We start from the raw sequence: 21,676 nt of genomic DNA on the forward strand, positions 1-21,676 counted from the left end.
AGGCTTTAAAGCATTTTTACATAATAATTGTGGTTCCTTATTCTACTGTAAACATTCTTTTGTATAGAGAAGTACTAGTTCCTTGGAACCTAGGTTTCCCTAATGTTGATCCCAGTATTTAGTTTCCATTCAGGACTTAACTTCCATTCTGCAAATTCCCTGAAGTCATTCATCAGGACTCCTTCATCATCTACTTCAATATAGTTTTACTAAGCCAAATGTCCTGGATCTGCTCAATCACATCATTAACATGATAGAGTCATTCACTAGTCCCAAAATAGCTCACTTAGATACTATAAAACAAAAATGTGCGGCGTGGAGTTATATGCCAGGATCAACAGTGGAAGATTGCACCTCTCCAGATCCTTTTGCAACCACCTGTTTCAATATACTTCTATCAGGGACAGACCCCACAGGGGACTAACCTGTGCACTCCTCATTTGCACCATCATCTGTTGAGAAGCCAGAGTCTTACCTTTTTTCTCCAATCAGTTGCTCCAACTGTGAAGACATTGGGCCTGATTCATTAAGGATCTTAACTTGAGAAACTTCTTATTTCTGTCTCCTGGACAAAACCATGTTACAATGCACATAAGTTAAATACTGACTGTTTTTTCATGTAGCACACAAATACTTGATAGCTTATTTGTACACTGAATTTAAAGTTGATATTTGTGTGCTACAGTAAAAAAGTCAGTACTTAACCGATGTGCAAAACAGAATACTAATTTGCACCCCTTCCATTATACCATGGTTTTGTCCAGGAGACTGAAATAAGAAGTTTCTCAAGTTAAGATCCTTAATGAATCAGGCCGATTATGTTTCAGATTAAATTAGATTGTCAAAGCTCCCATAGGTGTCACACTCAGTTTAAATAAATTAATCTGCTTTCACAGTTTGTTATTAGGTTTCTTGGACAGTACATAGTAGATACAAAGGATCTTGATCACTGGAACTGAAACCCACAGGTTTTTGGGCACATACTTGGCTGACAATGTGAATATCATGAAGTCTGATGTAACAACACAACAACAGCACTTCAATGGGAATGAATCTCTCTCAGGTATCCATTTTGGTATATAAACTGCTCAACAGCTGAATGGCCAGCACTTAGTTTGGTGTCAGAGTGCAAACATCTTTTTGTCACGCTGCATGTTACTATCAGGCAATTTGCACCTCCTGTGATTACTATTACTGTTGATGGTGACGGCATCATGTTTCAATTTGTGACCATTGTCCATAATCTAATCCCTGCCAGGGGCTATTCCTTCCTTTGCAACCTTGCATAACGTGGTAACATAGAATCGGTACCATCAATCAATTTAGATGCATCTGGTTAGGATTCACATTCAACGTGTCCAAAAACAGCCAAGAGCTGGCAATCTCTCAAAAAGTTACATATCATACTTTGTCAAAATAGCCACTCATGGTATGCCACTAAAGCCCACATATCCAGCCAGTTCAGTTAAGCCTACAATTTCCGGTTGCTGTTATGATTGTCGGTTTATTTGGTCAACCATTTCGCAACTGAGATGAGGACTGCTGTCCCAACTAAACATACTCTAAATAAATTGGTCTTATGAAAATTAAACTTATCAGGGATGTCTGATTAATATTACATTTCCTGATCCAGTATAGGGATTAAGAACCATTATTGGAATCTCAGGCCTGAACAAATATGGCATTTGATGGCCAATAAGGAAGCACTGAACGCTGCTCACAGCTTTCTAAGATGTATACCAACTTGCACTTCCATAAGCTACCATGTCAGGCACAATGTCACCCAGAGAGGAACTTCTACCTCCTATGACTGTCCTGTCAAACTCTATTTTGAATACACAGCCTGTGATGGATAGCTGGGATTTGGTTGGATGGGAACTTTCCATGGGGAATGGTTGACCACTTTGAAGCCCTATTACCTGGAAAAGCTGCTGTATGCTACAGGTGCAGGGAATAGGCACTCTTATGGGGGAATTGCACTGTGGAACCCTTAATTTATATATTTTGGTTTCATTGTAAGATAATAAGCCCTTTTATAGGAGTAGTAGCAGAATATATCATGCCTGTGTTTCCATTTTCCATATTTGTTCCTGAAGGACCTGTACAATTTGAACAATAAAACAATCGCTCTACATAGAATCTGTTAATTTTAGAAAATTTAAAAATAGCAACACCCTAATCCCACTTTAATATTATGATTGCAAGGAAACAGAACTCTTACCTGCCCAGACCAAGTAGTTCATCAGATAAAAATGGGACGTTTGATCCTTCCTAATTTAAGTTCCAATCTCCACGAGTATGATGTCTAAGATAGAGGACCTAGTGGTTACTGTCAGATGTCAAGAAGATGCAGAGAGGTGATGTCAGAGAGAGAAGACCTTGTAGTAACTGTCAGATGTTGTCAGGGCAAATTGGGTGGCAAATAAGTATATTTATTAATTGTGAATGCTATTAACGTAATGTTGAAGCTGGTTTCAGGTAGGGGCCCTATTTATTAAATGTAGGTGATGGGTTCTGTCATTGCTAGACTTTCCAAATTTTATGTACCTATGATTTTTCCAAACAGGGTTCCAACATGCCAGGATCCAGCTAAGCAGCCACTGAGGTTGACTTGACCAGCAGCAGTTAGTGAAAACTGCAGAAACAGCTAGGAGAGAGCAGAACAGTCTGCAAACTTTCTTTTTCTGCCTATGGTGAGGTAACCGGAGCAGTGATTATTCTTTCCTTCCACCTCCTATTGGCTGACTATTCCTCTCTGGTAGTTGGCAACAACACATCTGTCAGGCGCCGTACCCGCGCCTCCTCACTCGCCGGAGACGGACATTGTTCCTTCCTCTCGGGGCGCCCCATTGCTAGGCAATGGGACGCACCTTCCGGCCGGTCACCAGCACATGCGCGCCCGTTGCCACGGCAACGGGGCACGCTCCCCGGCTTCATGTCGACGGTCAGCCGACAGGAAGCTGACCGCTGCCCCACTGTCCACCAATGAGCTCTCACTTACCGGCATATAAAGGAGACTCTGGCACCACTAGGGTACCAGAGTAACTAGGCCTCCTATGCTCCAGCGCCTCAGTAGTGTTCCCTGCTATCTGATTGACTCCCTGTGCACCGTCCGGCTCGTCCTGACCCCGTCTTGGATACCCCTCTGGTCTGCTCCGTACTTCCTGGTTTTGACCCCTGGCCTGTTGACTTCGCTTTGCCCTCCGCTTGGTTCCTCGCTTGTCCGCATGGCTATGACTCCTGCCTGTACGACCACGATTGTTCACCACCCACCTCACTGGTAGCTTCCTGGGATGGCCGTGACCTGCACACCTCTTGCCGTGAAACCCAAACTCCCTTGCGGGGGTTCCTGGTGACCAGTGGTGTGTTAGGCTCTGCGCCTCCTTGTGTAGCAGCGCTAATACTTGCAGGTGATCTTTAGTCCAAGATACTCTGTGACAACCTCTTGAGGCTGACCACGACCCTTCATGGTGGCTTATATACTATTTTGTTGGGCCCTACCATAGCATTTCCCTGATGGGCCCTTCATGACTCAGTCCAACACTGTTTCTCAGTTAATATCAAAATAAATATCAGCTTTTCTCCTGTCTTCTCGTGAAAAAACATCATCATATATTAAGGTTTCGAACTTCTACATTCTTTGTAGTACACAGGGACAGAACAGTGTGTCTCCAGGTCCCAAAGCACCACTTGGGAAAGGGAACAATGATTCCATTCTAGCCTGCTGGGCCCCCCACTCTTATTTATAAACAACAGACCAAGGGCCACCTCCTTTGCCTGATCCCACTGTGTATTCACCTGCTTAGAAGAGGCCTAACCTCTTCTCTTTTGAGAGCAGAGCAGGGGCTGATAGGGGAATGGGGTCTTCAGGAGGGGGAGGGTACCCGAATATGCACCCCTTGGACTTCTGCTCATGGTTTTGGAAATTTCAGCTAATATATTAAAAGGGAATTTGAAAATGTACAGAGGTGCACAATTAATTTGAGACAAATGACACAAATAACAGCCCTGTCACTCAATAGAAATACTATTCTAAGTGCAGTGCAGTTATAGGTGAGCTGAGCTATCATGTAAAAATATGCAGTTTGTCTCAACTAATGTATCTGCTCCCATGTTCACTAGAATAGAACTCAGCATGCAGCCAGGAATAATGTTATTGCTGCACTCGGAAAATCAGTGACCCTTTAGTGCTGCAGAGGTGCCAAGTTTAAAATTTGTGGGTTAATCTGACCCAGGAGTACAGTGATAATGATGTTTATTTTGATAAATAAAACAGCATAGAATAAGCTAATTATTACCCATCACCTGGAATGGAATTTTTTTTGGCATATAAGTTTGTATAAATATGGGGGATTTGTGAACACGGTGTTTTGTTTAGCCATCATCCAGAAGACAAGATGTTGACCGCTGCACTATCGCTGCTGCTTGTCTTGCAGATCTCTCCAATTTCTGCTAATGTTATTTCTGTCACTAATAGTGCCCAGTGGGGGAAATGGGGGAATTGGGAAAAGTGTGGTGCTGGCTCTGTCGCCAGAGGCTTCAGTTTGAAGGTGAGTTATTAAAGAAGACATGAAGTATATTCGTATATAATGCATAAAAGACATAACGGCAAATGGATTTTAGCCACAAACGTACAGTGGGCGCTATGAAAGTTTGCACTTGAACTTGTTGTAGTCCGGAGGCTGTTTTTGTGCCCAGTTATGAACAGCTGACCTGGAAACCCAACCATTGGATTTATGAGCTAAAACTACAGTACCAAATGTCTTAAATATTGTTATGGTACAAGAACTTTTACATGAATATTTGTAAACGTTACACTATGGGCTAGATTTACTAAGCTGCGGGTTTGATAAAGTGGGGATGTTGCCTATAGCAACCAATCAGATTATAGCTTTCATTTATTTAGTACCTTCTACAAAATGACAGCTAGAATCTGATTGGTTGCTATAGGCAACATCCCCACTTTTTCAAACCCGCAGCTTAGTAAATCTAGCCCTATATCTTTTCCTATTGGTTGACCTTGGTTTTTATTTTTACTGATCATATTTTTCTTTGCTTCATTGTACAAGGGCAGTGTATATGCAATATATAGACCACTATTACTATAGGAAGAAAAGTCCTTTCTCTGGTGAAAGCGGGTGTTTTAGCTGGATTTAGTGCTTGACAATATATGTCAAAGGGATGCCGATAGCTACAGCCAACGGTAGATCCCACCATAGAAAACTTTCCCAGGTGAAAGCTTCCCTAAGGAACCCTATTCACCATGGACAGTAGTCCCGCCATTGACCCTTATTGTTATCTTCATCTCAGGATAGAGATAGCAAGTATAGTAAGTAAAATAAATGTAATTATTGGTTTTATCAGGCGCTTCACTAGGTCATGCAGCTGTGTGTGTACTCGAGAATCTCCACTAAAATCCCAAATGATAAATATTTCAACAAAAATTAGTACATACACTTGGGCTTCCGTTTCTGTACAATAAGTGGTCACTACATGGACCCTTTGTCCATAGAGAGGTTCTCTCTTCTGCATAAAACTCGATTTCACCTTCAGATAGGATTCATATATACATACAAAGGCATAAAATGGAAAACATAGCGTAATATGTAACCACAAGGGCAAAAAACCCAAATCCACCACCTCAGTATAATATAGAATTGTCCTTAATAAGTGATGTCTAGGCAGAAAACTAAAAAAATCCACCCGTGAGATTGAGAAGAATCACGGGTGGATTTTCGAAGTTTTCTGCCTAGACATCATCATCATCATCAACATTTCTTTATATAGCGCCAGCAAATTACGTAGCACTTTACAATTGAGACACGCAAGGGTATGTACAAATTTTTGCTGAAGTATAGTAAGTACTAACAAATGAAAAAATGCTTTATTTAAATAAAGCATTTTTTGTTCCGGATCGGGCCAAGTATTTGTTTTTCACTTTTTCTATATATATATTTTATAATATTTAATATTTTTTTTTATTACTAATGGAACTGAAAGCCCAAGTCCAAGCTTCCAGTTACACTATTCATCACTCTCTCCCTCTTACTCTCCCTCTTACTCTCCCTCCTTGTATACCAGTACAAAGCACAGTCAGACTGTCAGTCTGGACAGGCTGTGGCTTACATTAGACAAACATTTAATTTTGTTTTTACAACATTTACTACCTGGTGCTGCTGACATATATTATTATGTGTAATAATCCCATATTGTATGCTTCGATAGAGTAATACTGCCACCTACTGTCCCGAAGATGATGCATAGTTCCAAAATTATTGGACAAAATATATCAATCATCATTACCGCTCTGGTGGAGATCTACTCATATGATAATCACATACACAGGTCTAGTTGTCAGTATAACAGACCAGCCGGAACAGAAGTCATTTGAAATCTATCCAGAGAACATTACAGTCAAGTTCCCTGGTACCATCCCATTAGATCATTTTCCATGTCTGGGTGCATCTCTGTTAGACTGTAATCTGTGATTTCCTGCACTGGTTCTAGACGTTTGTACCTGTATGATAACCTGTGATCTATCTGCTGTGATTGTCATTATTCCTTCTCTGTTTGAACATTTCATGATTGTACAGCCGAACCTGAGTTTGAGTAATACTAAAACCTACTAAAACAGGTTTCTATGGTGTGGTGCAACTTTTGCACCTAGGTGCAATGTTAGAAAATGAGCCCCAATGGCTTAAAAACAGTTATTTATAATTTATGGGGCAAAGTGAGTGACTGAGTAGCAGTATCATGTGTTTGGAGAAGAGGGTGCCAGGCAGAAATGTTATAATAAAAGGTTAAGTCCACTTGACATCCCTGTCACCAGCCGCTGCTACATAGCTTATGTTACAAAGGTAGCGCTATCACCTCATCTCAGTGTAACTTGTGCTTCATGTCTGTACAAATTATGTTTATTAAAAGAATGTAAGAGAAATGTGTTATCCATACTTACCAACTTTTTCAATTAGTTTTCCGGGAGCCTGCCGGGGGTGGTGGGCGTGATAGGGGGCGGGGCTCCAAAATCACTTAATTTTGACACCGTAATGACAAAAACATCATTTTACAGCAGGGGGCGGGGCCAAACCCTGCGATTCCTGGTGAATCGCGGCATTTTGGATCTAATAACTTCACTAGGAAGTGGGCAGATCCGGGAGATTGCCACACTCGCCCGGGAGTTGGTGAGACTCTCGCAAAATGCGGGAGTCTCCCGGACATTCCGGGAGAGTTGGCAAGTATGGTGTTATCTATTGTTATAAGCTGTGTTAGGCTGCTGGTCACTACAGCACTGTTTATGACACCATTCTGACCTGTCTCTCACCTAGACTAAGACCAATAGATTTTTTTTGTTTTTTGATCTTCTTATCTCAATGTCACTTTATATACCTACTTCCCTCTCACCATCCAGCTGCTCAACTCCCGATCTCTCTAAGGGGCAGATTTATTAAACCTTCTAAAAAAGAAAAGTGGAGGTGTTGCCCATAGCAACCAATCAGATTCTAGCTATCGTATTGTAGAATGTACTAGACAAATGGTAGCTAGAATCTGAATGGTTGCTATGGGCAACACCTCCACTTTTTCTTTTTTAGAAGGATTTATAAATCTACCCATAAGACTCCTACACTGTCCTACCCTATAGATTGCAAGCTTGCAGGCAGAGCTTTCTTACCTCTCTGTCTATCTGTATTACCCAGCATAGTTTTATTACTGTGTTTGTTCCTAATTGTAAAGTGCTACTGAATTTGCTGGCTCTATATAAATATATTTTGATGTGGAAGGTTAGTTACTTCTGCTTTCCACAAACTGTCGCACATCTACTTTCTCACTACATCACCCCTGACCCTGTCTCTTCGCTGCTCTCCTGCTACTAATTCCCCCTCCCACGCTATTGTCCCATTGCCTTTGTATTTACTGCTGTTAACTCTGCCATTGTTGTAGTGCATTGCCTTTACCATTATACTGCTCTACTATAACCTTACTTTGCCATAGTGTAAGTTTACTGTTGTTTTACCACTTATTGCATTGCTGATTACTGATTACATTGCCACTGTCATACCTGCCATCACCAGGGCTTCTACACTACCTAGGTCCATACACCATCATGGTCATTGACCAAATAAGACTCCGTATCACCTAGATCCGTGCACCATCATGTCCCCTTCTCGGCCTCTCTACATCATGGCCTTGGTCCCTTGCAGACCTCTGCACCTTAGTGAACGTCATAATACCTATTGTTCCCACTTGTTTATTTTGTCTCTCATTTTGACTCTCATTGTCCCCTCCCTTTAAAATGTAAGTTCTCAAAGGCAGGGTCTTCTACCCAATGTTTCATGCATGTACTACGTGTCATGTCTGTACTCTATGTCTCACCACTCTCTGACATACTGATATGTGTTTATGGTGATTTTTTTGCATGCCATGCTACTAATTGCATCCATGCAATTATTATTCTGTTTATATGTACCCATTATTCCTATCTGTATGTACTTATGTCATTTTTGTTACCTGCTCTAATCCCCTATGTACAGAGTTCCATAAGTCTTGTGGCACCTTATAAACAAAATATAATAATAATATTGCCTTTGTGTGCTTTATGCTAGAATTACATTGTTCTTATAAGTTGCCAGGTGCGTTTCACAGCTACAAATGTATCCTTCTTATTGATACATGTGTCGGGTATATTATTGTAAATGCAGAAACTATAGTTTAGGTACTGGTATTTTGGAAAGAGGCTTCACACAGGAACATCAGCTTCTTCTCTCAGTTAGGTGGGGGATGGAGTTATCTTGACCACCACATTCCAAGGAGGTCATGTGTTTCTGTGTTAAAGTGTGGAAATGTTCCAATGTTACAGTTCATTGTTAAATTACAAATTGCTGTATCTCTATTATTCTTTTATGATATATAGAGTATATATAGAGTTTGAATATCAATTTTATAATACTCTTTGCTCCCTGTGAATAGTGCTTCCCTCAGATCCTAAATGCTAATTGGTAACAATCACTCCAAAGGAAATGGTGAATATAGCACCTTTAATGAAGTCTTGATTAGTAGGTTATTTGTGAGGTGAATCCCCCTGGCTTGCTTTAATTGTATTATTTGTATTACAAACTCATAGAGATATCCTTGCCTTCATGACGACCAGCTAGAGATGAGTGTGAAAAAGAGGTACATATAAGTCCAGTATCCTCACAGCATCTTATGGAGACAAAAGTAACTTTGATAACAATGCACATTTATCTAGGAGAAGAGTGATCTGTGTTCACCTGTTATTTTAGGTGCAACAACAGCTAATAATTGGAGATGACACGGCCGTGAATGGAATCCGACTGCATTGTGCGAAATGTAACCCCCCGCATGATGAGGAGGTCATCACTTCATCATTTGCACCGTGAGTCATTCTGTTCATCTGCCTAGTTATATCATACATGCCGCCAACTCTTCTGGATTTGTAGGAGTCCCCCTGGACTCTGAGGGGGTCTATAGTTTTCTAGGACAGTGGCAGGAGTTGGCAAGGACAAGGACACAATCATGCAGTTCGTCTTATTACTGTCTGTCCACTGTTGTGTTATAAGGTGAATGTGATATTGCCTAACGGTGGAATTATACGGCCATGCAATTTGCGTCATCACTCCCTGGCCACTGATGCTAGATCACGTGATTCACATGATATCACTTTGGTGGCCTGGGTGTGAAGCAGAGGTTGGAGGGGCCACGATGATTCGGTCACCTGTCCTATGCATGGAAGGTTTAAATAATCGGTAAGTATGAGTTAAGTTTGAATTATCTGGTATTTCATGTCTGTATATGAATGGATTTGTATTTGATGTGTTTTAAACTTTTATTTATATATATATATATATATATATATATATATATATATATATATATATATATATTAAAGAGTTCACGGTGGCCCCTTCTGTTTTCTCACCTTCTCCACTTGTCTACCCGCCACCTTCCCTAAATGTCTGGTAAGAAAGTAAATACTTCTATCTGTAGGATATCGGAAAACAGATATTTTTATTTTGTGATCACTATTTAGGAAAATAGACAAGGCCAGAAAAGTACAATCTATGATGATTTTTGTAGCTTCTCTAATATAATAATATAATATTAATATTATATATATCATAATTCAGAAAAAAACCAAATATAGTTGCTATCTTGGTACATATATCAGACATATGAAAGAAGAAAAGAGAAAATTCTAATGCAAAAATATAATAAATTGTATGGAAAACTTTGTATGCACAAAAATAATACTAGACAGACTTAAGAGAAATGCGATAGCATGGTATTTGCCACATAGTAACACTCACAAAACGATGGAAGCCACCAAAATTCTTATTAAATCCCTTGTAATCTCTCACCTTGATAAGTGTAACCTACTTCTCTTTGGCCTAGCCAACTCCCGCCTTGCTGCTGCCCACCTTATTTTTTTATCCTGCCACTCTGTCTCTGCTGTCCCTCTCTGCCAGACATTATATTATCTCTTCATGACCTGCAGAATTAAATTTAAACACCTCACCCTCAACTACAAAAGCTCTGAATCTGCCCGTACCTCAACCTCAACTCTACCCAGGCTCCTTACCGCTCCCTCTGCTCTGCCACTGATCCCCACTTCTCTAGCACACTGATTACCTCTTCCTACTTCTACCTCCAGGACTTGCCAGGCTTTTCCCCATCTCTGGAACAATCTCCCATGCCATCAGGTTAGCCTCTAATCTCCAAGGCTTCAAATGTGCCCATAAAACTCATTTTTTTATTCAAGCCAATCAACCCCACTTCTAACACCTTTGTCTCGGCTTTCACCTCCATTCCCTCACGCGGTGCCATCCTATTTGTCTTTTCCCTAAGATGGAAGCTCTTTTTTTCCTTGTGTTCTCCTTCCACTAGTCCATCATCCTCTGTACCACTTGGCCTGCTTCCCTAGCCCTGTTTACTTAAACCCAAGCCTACTTCATGTTGGAAATTACTATGACTCTCACTAACTTACTCATAAATAATTTGATCGGTATTTCCAAGTTGTCTGTATATTATTTGTTAGATCAGTAGATGTCTGGTCTCTGTATTTTGATTTTCAAGTATGATATAATATGTTAGGGATCGTTGCTTTCTGTGGACTGTATACTGCTGTAAAGTTCTTCAACTTGCACTCAACATAATTATGGACGCTTGGGGCTGGATTTATTAAAGAGAGGATTGCTTAAACCACTGGTTGGGCAGCACAGTGGCCTAGTGGTTAGCATTTCTGCCTCACAGCACTGGGGTCATGAGTTTGATTCCCGACCATGGCCTTATCTGTGTGGAGTTTGTATGTTCTCCCCGTGTTTGTGTGGGTTTCCTCCGGGTGCTCCGGTTTCCTCCCACACTCCAAAAACATACTGGTAGGTTAATTGGCTGCTATCAAAATTGACCCTAGTCTGTCTCCCTCTCTGTCTGTATGTGTCTGTGTGTGAGTGTGTCTATGTTAAGGAATTTAGACTGCAAGCTCCAATGAGGTAGGGACGGATGTGAATGAGTTCTCTGTACAGCGCTGCGGAATTAGTGTCGCTATATAAATAAATGATGATGATGATGGTAGTCTACTTTGTTTTTTTTCTTCAAACTTCCAGTAAAACAGGTGAAAACCACAAAGCACCACTTTACAAATCACCATTCCGATTTTTAACATCATCAAAATGCAAACAGCCAGATTTACTAAGCTGCTGTTTGACAAACCACCGGGACACTGCTTGAGAAAGTCTGTTTCACAGACGAAACGCGTCGCTTTGTCTGCTGCCTATCATTCAGATTAAATTGTTATAAAGTATCACCTTATTACCCAAATGGAACTTTCATTCAGGATTACTGTTTTCTATCCGGCCGTCTGAATTGGTGCGCACCGAAGACTGGATGTAACACGCTTTCAATAACCGTTCATACGGTAAGAAGATATACCTTTCTATTTTCTTTCCGGATAAGAGACTATCTTCACCTACTTTGAAGGCAGATTGATCGGAGGTACGTGTTTCAATAATTATATAGCCGCTTAGACGGTAAGAAGTTGTTTATTACGTGCCGAATCCGATATTAGCCTCAAACATTGGACTGAATTTAAATATGATTATTTTTGGAAGCAAACCCATTGGAGGTATTTGATTCAACTATTTATTAGCCGCCCAGGCAGTAAGAAGTTGTTTTATTTGTGTCCAGTCCGTGATTAGCCTCAGGCATTTGATTCATTACGGACGTTATAAATATACTTGTGATATACAAACTAAGACATTTGATACATAACCCTGAAGGATTTGGATTTGAAGATATCTAACTTTACTCTGGACTACAAATATATATTTATATATGATTCTCCATTACTAGACCACTGTCTATATATTCTTTGTGGATTTTATTTTTAAAAGACGCATGTATGACTGTTTAAATATTCAGGAGGGATATCCCTGTTATATATGTAAATTTATTTTGATATTATAACATTTGTCAATCAGCTGGATAATATTATATATTAATTACCATCTCAGACTCAAGGGATATTTATGAGTATAAAATTATATTACATTATCTGCATCAACACCTGTGGTTTAACTGTGGCTTGAACATCTATTCAATTGATCTTTTTTATTGTATTATATATTGTGCACTTATTTTATATGTTTTATTTATCCTCATTGATCCATCAAATAAATATTAGGAGATTCTGCGCAACTTTTTGTTTTTTATTTGTTAAACCACCGGGAAACCAGTCAGAAAAATCGGCAAAAACAAAGAGGTGATTGTAAGCAGGGCCATAACGAGAGCTGTGCGATAAGGGCGACCGCCCAGGGCGCAACACTGAAGGGGGGCGCAGTTTATAAATATTTTAGATTAATTTGGTTAAAATTAAGAGCTAGTGGGCGGCATTTTTGTTTTTCGCCCCATGCGCTAAAATTTCAAGTTACAGCTCTGATTGTGAGAGACGAATTGCTCAAACTGCATACTGTTTGAGCTCCAGCCTTGCCATTCAGAACATTAGAGGAGACACCATTGGCATATAAATTATGGGAGCAATCATTATTTATTGATTAAAGGGAAAAATTAATTTATAATTAAGTGACTAATTTTAATTATATTAACGGGACAATATTATTGTATTATATTATGGGCAATGTGAATATATAATTATATCAACTTGGCAATAATATTTATAATTAGGTATGATGCATATATGTGGCACTACATAATGTACCCATAATATAATAACACAATAATATTGCCCCTTAATATAATGAAAAATAAAATTTGCCCCATAAGTTAATTATAAATGAATTTTGCCCCTTAATCAATAAATACTGATTGCGCCCATGATTTATAATTCAATGATGCCTGCTCTTATGTTCTGAATGGCAAGATAGCTCAAGCTGCATGTTCATAGCTGGAACTATGAATCCTGGATTGTACCAGCAAATTCCACAGGAGAATGAATTGAAGCACCGCAGATTGTGGGTTTTACAGCAAGACAATGACCCTAAACACACAAATCTGTGTACCAAAAAAATGTCTAAAGGAGAAAACGTTTTGGGTTTTGAATCTTGACAAAGCCCAGAACACATACTTTTTCCAACAATTACTTTTAATGTTGGATCATTTTGATCAATAAGCGAATTAACAATATATAATTTTGTGTGTTTACTCATTTTATTAGGTTCTCTTTATTCTTATGACTTGGATGAAGATCGGAACACATCTAAGGTCACATCTATGCAGACATTCAGAAAATTCTAAGGGGTTCAGAAACTTTTTAGCGCCACTGTACTTTTGATATCTCGGTACTCCTGATCTCATATACTCCTGGTACTTCTATAACTCTGTAATTCCTGGAATCTTATGTTATTTAAGGCGATTGTTTGCTTGCCTTGTCAGTGTCACCCTAATGTACTCTGGGCTCAAGCCAAATGTTTAATGAGCGCGTCTAAATAAAAACATCTAAAATCAAAGGCCTTTCCAATCATTCCTTACATCATAAAGATCTGCTGGAGCCAGTCGTCTCGACCTCTCTCTGAAAGGCTTCTCATCAATCGGATTTTATGGTGAATGCTTTTGGCCAATCCTAAGTCCCATTCTCCGACTGAGAAGACATCCTTTTGTTTCAACATTTACTTGATTAGGTTCTCCAACTCAGTATGATTATCATCCGATCACTCAAACCACAATTGAAAACACTCGTACTTTACTAGCTTCCTCAACCTCTTTCGGTTTATAGGCGGCCAAACAAACCAGATGAATGGTCATCGTGTTTTGATACTCTCCTCCACCTGCCTCCCGGAACCACTTGGTGCTAAATAATTGGGCATTAGTCCCTACGATTAGTTGTACGTCCTCTCTTCTTTCTCCGAATCAGGACACACTAAAGCGACTACTGGCACTTCTTTCTCTACACCAGTGACTTCTCTTTAGGAACGTCAAACCAACCATGTTATATCCTAGGCACGGATAATTCTGCTCACTGAAACCCCAGATGGTCAGTCTGGATAGCGGTCATATCTCCATGTCAGATACATTTTCCCGATACCACCTCTCAAATATGATAGACACCTGTGAACCACTGTCCAGTAGAACAAGACATTTCTTCCCATTGACTAAAGCAGATACATAGGGTGCTTGACCTATCAGTCCAGGTGGAATTCGTCTCCAGGTGCAATGTGGGTTTTCGACAGTGTTTACACTGGCTATTTTCAGGGACCCAGTTTGGGGCTTTCTGGTCCCCCTTCCTTGTTTCCCGATTGCTTTTCAGTAAATTGTACCCTTCCGGGGGACTTGCGAGGATTCCAACGAGTTGGGCACCTTCTGGCTATGTGTCCTTCATGATCACATTCATAACACCTGTGAGACTCTCTCACTAGCACCAGGAAATTGAACTGTTTAAAGGCTTAGAATTTTCCCTAGCAAGCTGCATAGCTATTAATGGATCTATTTGTTCCTTCTGTGTATAAAGGAGTTTGATCAACTCTTCTTCTCTTGCACTTGGTTCGGGCTTTAAGCTGACAGCTTTCACTTTCTTGGTCACTCTATCTCTAGCTTCTATCAATGCCTTTTTTTCCTTAACCTCCTGCATCAATTGATTAAACGTGGGGGCAATCTTTCCAGTGGGACTTCCCCTTAACTTCAAAGCGATAGAATCCAAAGACAGTGCCCCTCTCAACAGCTGCTTCAAGCACTCTTGTCAACTTCCGCCAAAGTCAACCCTCCTTTTTCCACGATACAGTATATAAGCTTGTCTGGTCGGTATATGTACTTTGACAACTTCTCCCCTGGCTCCTGACACGTATTCCTCAGTCGGTATAATAGATGAGTGGCATCTTCAAACATTCTAAACTCCCTTTATAACGCAATGCATAATCTAGGTTCATTGCCAATGGGTCACTTCGGTGAGCAGTCTGCACAATCTCTATTGCGGGACCTTTCAAACTCTCCGTTATTCTCTGTTTCTTGGAGGCTTCAGAACACTGCGACTCTCTAGTAGCACAGCATAAGATTTAGGGGCACATTTATCATTATTCACATAAAGTGAAAAGTAGTTTTCAATCCTTATCGCAATGATAAGGATTGAACTACTTCTCACATTTATGTACAGCCGTGCAGAGAAACAGCAGTTCCGAAAAACTGCTGTTTCAGTGATAAAAAAAAACATACTTACCCCCCTCTTCGGAAGCGCTGTCTCCGGGTCTTCTCCTCACTCTTCAAGTGCGCATGTCCAGTACACAGATCCCCTCTCTGTCTCTGCAACTATCGTTGCAGAGAGAGAGCTGTGAGTGACAGGGAGGGATCATGTGATCCCTCCACACATGCGCTGTCCAGCTCTGCTCTCCGGAGCAGAGCTGACAGCATTAGATTTCCTCATGTACGCCAGCTGCAGCTGGCGTACATTAACATGACAAGTTCCCGAAAAAAATGTTTTTTCGGGACTTGTTAGATTGCGGCCAGGAGCAGTCACCATTCTGTTGAATGGTGACTGTTAGAAAAAACGAACTGCAGCGAAAATTAGTGGTTTGGAAGATTGAACAGTCGAACGGAGCTGTCATAAATATCAATTGCAGACTTCCTTCACCTATTTTCACGGTAAGTGCACGATAGTGCAATACCGTCATTTGTTAAATGTGCCCCTCACTCTTGTCATCTCCTCGCCGGTCTAGAACATTAGGTCTCGGCAACCATATTCGCTCAGCGACCACTTGAACTACTTCTTCATCTGAAATGGCTAAAAATTTGCCACAAAGTGCAAAACATTTATCTACGTTCTTCATTAGCTGTTCACACCCCTTGTGTACCTTTTCTTGCAACAACTTTGCCATGGCGCTGGCTTTTCTTAAGAAAATCTGAGCTTGTCACTTTGAATCTCTGCAGTGCCTACAATGTAACCCCCCCTTTCTCACCCTCCCCAAGCAAGTGGGTGGTTTTATTTTTAAATGTGTGTGCCTGGCAGCGTAGAATATCCTCTCACCTTGAATATCTATTAGCGCAGTGCCTACACCTTGGTCAAACTTAGTAGGCTCTTCATCGGGTAATGTCCTTTGTCAGTGACACCAGAGGGAGACCAAGGAACTCCTGGCCCCCTACTTCAATAAAGCAGACAGCCAATAAAAGCAATGGCAATACTTCATGGTGAATTTTGAAAGCCACGCTTGCACAATTATTGACCTTCAAGACTGGGTTTTGTGTCAAGTTTGACCTTTATTACAAAATTAAAAGCTATATTAAGAATATCTACTATAACCAATTTCTAAGAGTTACTCTAACTAGCAGACTAGCGTAAATATGTTTCACTATAAACACCTCACAATTTAAACTTCAATGCAGTAATCTATAACAGTGGCATCAATACACATATTTTTGCTAATCTAAAGTTCTCCTACTTACATTTCAACATCAGATAGATGCATAAACATTTCAACATCAGATAGATGCATAAACATTTCAACATCAGATAGATGCATAAACATTTCAACATCAGATAGATGCATAAACATTTCAACATCAGATAGATGCATAAACATTTCAACATATGAACATTAGGGGCCTGATTCATTAAGGATCTTAACTTAAGAAACTTCTTATTTAAGTCTCCTGGACAAAACCATGTTACAATGCAAGGGGTGCAAATTAGTATTCTGTTCTGCACATAAGTTAAATACAAATTGTTTTTTCATGTAGCACACAAATACTTGATAGCTGATTTGTACACTGAAATTTAAAGTTGATATTTGTGTGTTACATGAAAAAACAGTCAGTATTTAACTTATGTGCAAAACATAATTTTCACCCCTTGCATTGTAACATGTTTTTTTCCAGGAGTCTTAAATAAGAAGTTTCTCAAGTTAAGATCCTTAATGAATCAGGCCCTAGGTTATTTAAGATTAAACAATGGAGGGCCCTCCACTAATTATAGAGTCCCACCAGCTTCTTGTTAGTTTAACTGTAAATCCAGCAGTAAAGTTTAGTTTGCGCAATATGACATCACTCAAATTAGCTGTTGTTTGCAGCGGAGTAATATCAGGCACTTTAGCAATACTCTCCTCGCTCAATTCAGCAATATCTAGCCGAAATACTTTCATCTTAACTGTGGTTCATTACTTGCTTTCTCTGAGGTGCAATTTTCCTCACATAACGTCTTTCTGGTTCTTTCCAATACTGTAATGCTATCAGCATGAAAAATCACAGATTGACAGTGTGTACATCCCAAGTTGCTAAGGCTAGATGACTCCTCCACTGTCCTGGATTCCTCAGAAGAATTCTTGCGCGTCAGTCCCACTGCCGCTGCTATTGCTGCTGCTGGGGGTGAAGCTTCATCCCAGAAGCAGACCAAGAATAATACTACTAGTAGTTTACAACAATTGACTGTTAAACAGTCTTTTGCAAGAGGAAGCAAGTATGAAAGCTGTCACCCAGTCGCAAGGCAGATCACAGACGCCATGGCGACTATGCTAGTATTAGATCTGTGTCCAATATCCACTATTAAGGCAGCTGGTTTTAGACAGTTCCTTGGGGTCTTGTGTCCCCGTTACCAAATTCCATCATGACACCATTTCAGTAGAAAAGCTATTCCTCACCTCTACCAGAAGGTTCGTAAAAATGTTATTATTGGGCTGCAAAATGCCATTCTACCCACTGGACACTTAACCTCAGATATGTGGACAAGTGGAACTGGGCAATGGAAAGATTATATGACTGTGACAGCCCACTGGGCTGGTGATTCGTCTTCACCAGTAGGAACAGCAGCAGAATGTACCCAAGAACGTCACATTTGTCAGAGGCAGACTACTCTGTGTATCACCGGCTTCACTAAGAGGCATTCAGCTGACAATCTGTTAGAAAAACTAAGGGATGTCATTGCAACATGGCTTATCCCGCTTGGACTCTCCTCAGGATATGTCATTTCTGATAACGCCACCAATATTGTGAGAGCATTACAGCTGGGTGAATTCCATCACATTCCCTGTTTTGCTCACACAATAAACATGTTGGTGCAGAGCTTATTAAAAAATGACAGGGACGTGCAGGAGATGCTGTCTGTGTGACGTAAAATATCTGGACATTTACGTCATTCGGCAACAGCATGTAGGAGATTGCAGCAGCTACAAGAGCAATTTAATTTGCCCTGCCACCAACTGAAGCAAGAGGTAGTGACAAGGTGGAATTCCACCCTGTATATGTTTCTGCTGATGGAGGAACAGCGAAAAGCCATCCACGCTTACTCCACAAGCCATAACATTGGGAAAGGAGTGGGGATGTATTTTACTCAAGCGCAGTGGAGAATACTTTCTGTGTTGTGCAAGGTGCTGAAACCATTCAAAGTCGTCACCTGTGAAGTGAGTTCAGACACTGCGAGCTTGAGTCAAGTGATTCCCTTAATTAGACTTTTGGAAAAGCAGTGAGAAACTGAAGGAGAAGATTCAACAAAGCCATTTCGCTAAGTATGTTGGACTTATTTTTACAACAGCATAGAAATAGACACATCAGACAGTCCCTTTACATACTAGGAGGAAAAAAAGGGAATTTGGTGACCCATGTACCAACTCGCTTTGCACTGCCTAAGCAGCCCACCCTCCAGTGTGTACTCGGAAATAGTTTTCAGCACAGCCAGGAACCTTGTCAGCGATCGGCGTAGGAGGCTACTTCCTCAAAATGTGGAAAAGATGTTGTTCATAAAAATGAACTTCAAGTTCCACGAAGAAGGCCTTTTTCCGCCAATTACATCAAAATACTGAGACTTCTGTAACGGTGGATTCCAGCGGTGATGAATTAATAATGTGTGAGGATGATGTACACACTTCATGAGGGTGAGGATGAGGCTGAGGATAATGACAACAACATTTTGCCACAGTAGAGTTAATTAACAGCACTGTTACCTTAGGTGGCTTAAGGCCATGGTTACCTTGTTTTGTGGGGGCCCATACAAACCAAGCACTTCAGCCACAAGGAGTGGCACTTTTGTGGCTGAAGTGCTTGGTTTGTTAAAGTGTACATGTCCTTTTTAAGATCCAACATAAGGGTGGGAGGGCCCATGGACAATTCCATCTTGCATCACTTTTATTTTCTGCCACTGCTGTGTGCCAATTTATCCTAGATGTGCTAGGAACTGCTATGTGTCATTGCTCTGTCGCTTACCATCCAGCCAGGTCACTGCAGTATTTGTCCGAAAGTGTATGAAAATAATAATATGACCTGTGAGGTGGTAAAAATTGATTGCAAATGACTTGCATTTAGTGTAATTGGGGATAATAATAATGTAGGATCAAAAAAAGAGCAAATTTATGTGATTTTAGCATAATTTAGCAATTTTCTACAGATCAAAAATCAAAACCAAAACCAAAACCACACGAGGGTGGTTTTGCCAAAACCAAAACACGTAGCTAATCCAGATACAAAACCAAAACCACTTCACGGTGGTCTGTGAGCATCTCTACTTTTGGATATGCCAACTATTTATCCACTCCCCTTTAAAATTATTATTACAGCGCCAACAGAGGGCAAACAACAAAACAATAGATGGTATTACAGGATAAAATAGTAAACATGTAATGAAAATCTCAACACAGCTAATTATAAAAATGAATTAGACCATACAACACCACCATATTAGATATTACATATTGTGACAAAGTCACTGGTGTAGTATATAAAAACAGGTATATTTTACCCAGGTTCCTAAACTACTGCTTTTAAAAACCCCAGGCGAATGTGTGTCTGTAGTAGCTGTGAGCTGCTGAAGAGCTGTAGGCTTTATAGAAAAGTCTGAAAAGGGTCCTGGGGTTTATGGATGGAGAGAGAGGGTGGGCTCCATCCATTAGGCCTGTTACCAGGGTCTTCCAGGTTACTTAAAAATCTCTTGGCTGTCAGGAGTCTCACCTGAATGGTGCTGGTAAAAGGCTGCGGCTCAGCTCAGTTAGTCCCCCACTGCCTGTGGACTGAGGCTGCATAGTCTCTGATATTTGCCTGTAAATGAAATGTGCTGATACGGCTTATGTTTTTTTTTTAGTTTATTAGTCAGGAGTGACAAATGTTTAGTTACAGTCGGATAGCAAGAAGTTTTCTTTTATTTCTCTGCTTACTAAAACTGTCAGAGGCAATTTGCACCAAACGCTTTGTCTTGTGTGACTTATCTGCTGCTATACATTGCCGTCTACCCCAGGAAACGGCACCTGTTCCCCTCACTTGCTTACAATCTTTTACTTAGCTTCGGGTATAAAATCAGCATGCAAATTTTTTTTTGAGCAGTACCAAAGAATAGTAAGCCGGTGTCCAATACCACATGATGTAGACTTGATGTTGCATAAATTGGATTCAGATCAAAACTCGTAGGGGCGCACACACATACAACATGAATGTGAGTATGACATGCTTATTTTTTTTTAAGAAAGTGCCACATCCATAACTCATTTTCTAATTCTCCACAGGTGGGGGAATTGGACGGAAACTCTGTGGTGTGATTTTGGGTTCTTAACTAAATTCATGATGCGCGTGGAGGATTCCAAGCCCAGAAGAGATAATACGGCTGTCAACAACATCAAGTTTATGTGCTCTGATGGGAAAGTGTTGGAAGGAAAAGGCCTCTCCTGGGGAAGTTATGGAACCTGGAGTGAGAGCTGCGTACATGGGATCCGTGGCCTCAAAACAAAAGTACAAGGACTTGTGCCAGATGACGATAAGGACAACACAGGTCTCAATGATTCTCAATTTCTCTGCGGTGAATAAATATCAGAGATATTTCAATATTCACTTGATCCACTTATCTTGACAAAGATTAATGTGTGGTTCTGAATGAAAGTGATATCTAATAAAACACGGGTTTACATGATGTGTTGCAATAACTCTTATTTGTAGCTAACATGGTTAATTAACCACTAGAGACGAGGAAACCATTTCACACAGTTTCAGATTTTGCATGATTATTTCCTAATCACACCGGCTCATTTGACAACGCCAGGAAGTCACATTATTGGTAACAATTATAAAACCCATAAATCATTTGTAATTGACTGGTGGTGGAGTGGAAACTAGGGGACACCCAGTTTTGTCTATTTTGCTTTGGTCATTTGTAGCATATGGGTGGGTATTATTATTTTTTTTTTTTCCATTGGACTATGGCAGTGGTTCCCAAACTTTTGCAGTTCGCGGCACCCTGAGTCTCCATAATTTT

At 40.4% G+C, this 21,676-nt stretch overlaps 1 protein-coding gene across 1 annotated transcript; it reads left to right on the top strand.

Annotated features, from left to right (window-relative positions):
* The first annotated feature begins 976 nt into the window (after positions 1-976).
* Positions 977-21,257, top strand: LOC142149689 (vitelline membrane outer layer protein 1 homolog). Its single transcript, XM_075205002.1, has 3 exons — positions 977-1,063; positions 9,279-9,391; positions 20,934-21,257. The coding sequence occupies exons 1-3, from the start codon at positions 1,043-1,045 to the stop codon at positions 21,229-21,231; spliced, it is 432 nt and encodes a 143-aa protein (XP_075061103.1). The 5' UTR covers positions 977-1,042; the 3' UTR covers positions 21,232-21,257.
* Positions 21,258-21,676: the final 419 nt, after the last annotated feature.

The sequence above is a fragment of the Mixophyes fleayi genome, chromosome 4 (genome assembly GCF_038048845.1).
Source record: "Mixophyes fleayi isolate aMixFle1 chromosome 4, aMixFle1.hap1, whole genome shotgun sequence".
NCBI classification, from domain to species: domain Eukaryota; kingdom Metazoa; phylum Chordata; class Amphibia; order Anura; family Limnodynastidae; genus Mixophyes; species Mixophyes fleayi.

Bases quoted from the DNA above. Each gene is read 5' to 3' on its own strand.
- LOC142149689 (XM_075205002.1), top strand. From the start codon at position 1,043: ATGGGAATGAATCTCTCTCAG. The intron at 1,064-9,278 runs GTATCCATTTTG...CTGTTATTTTAG, and splicing joins TGGGAATGAATCTCTCTCAG to GTGCAACAACAGCTAATAAT. The intron at 9,392-20,933 runs GTGAGTCATTCT...AATTCTCCACAG, and splicing joins ATCACTTCATCATTTGCACC to GTGGGGGAATTGGACGGAAA.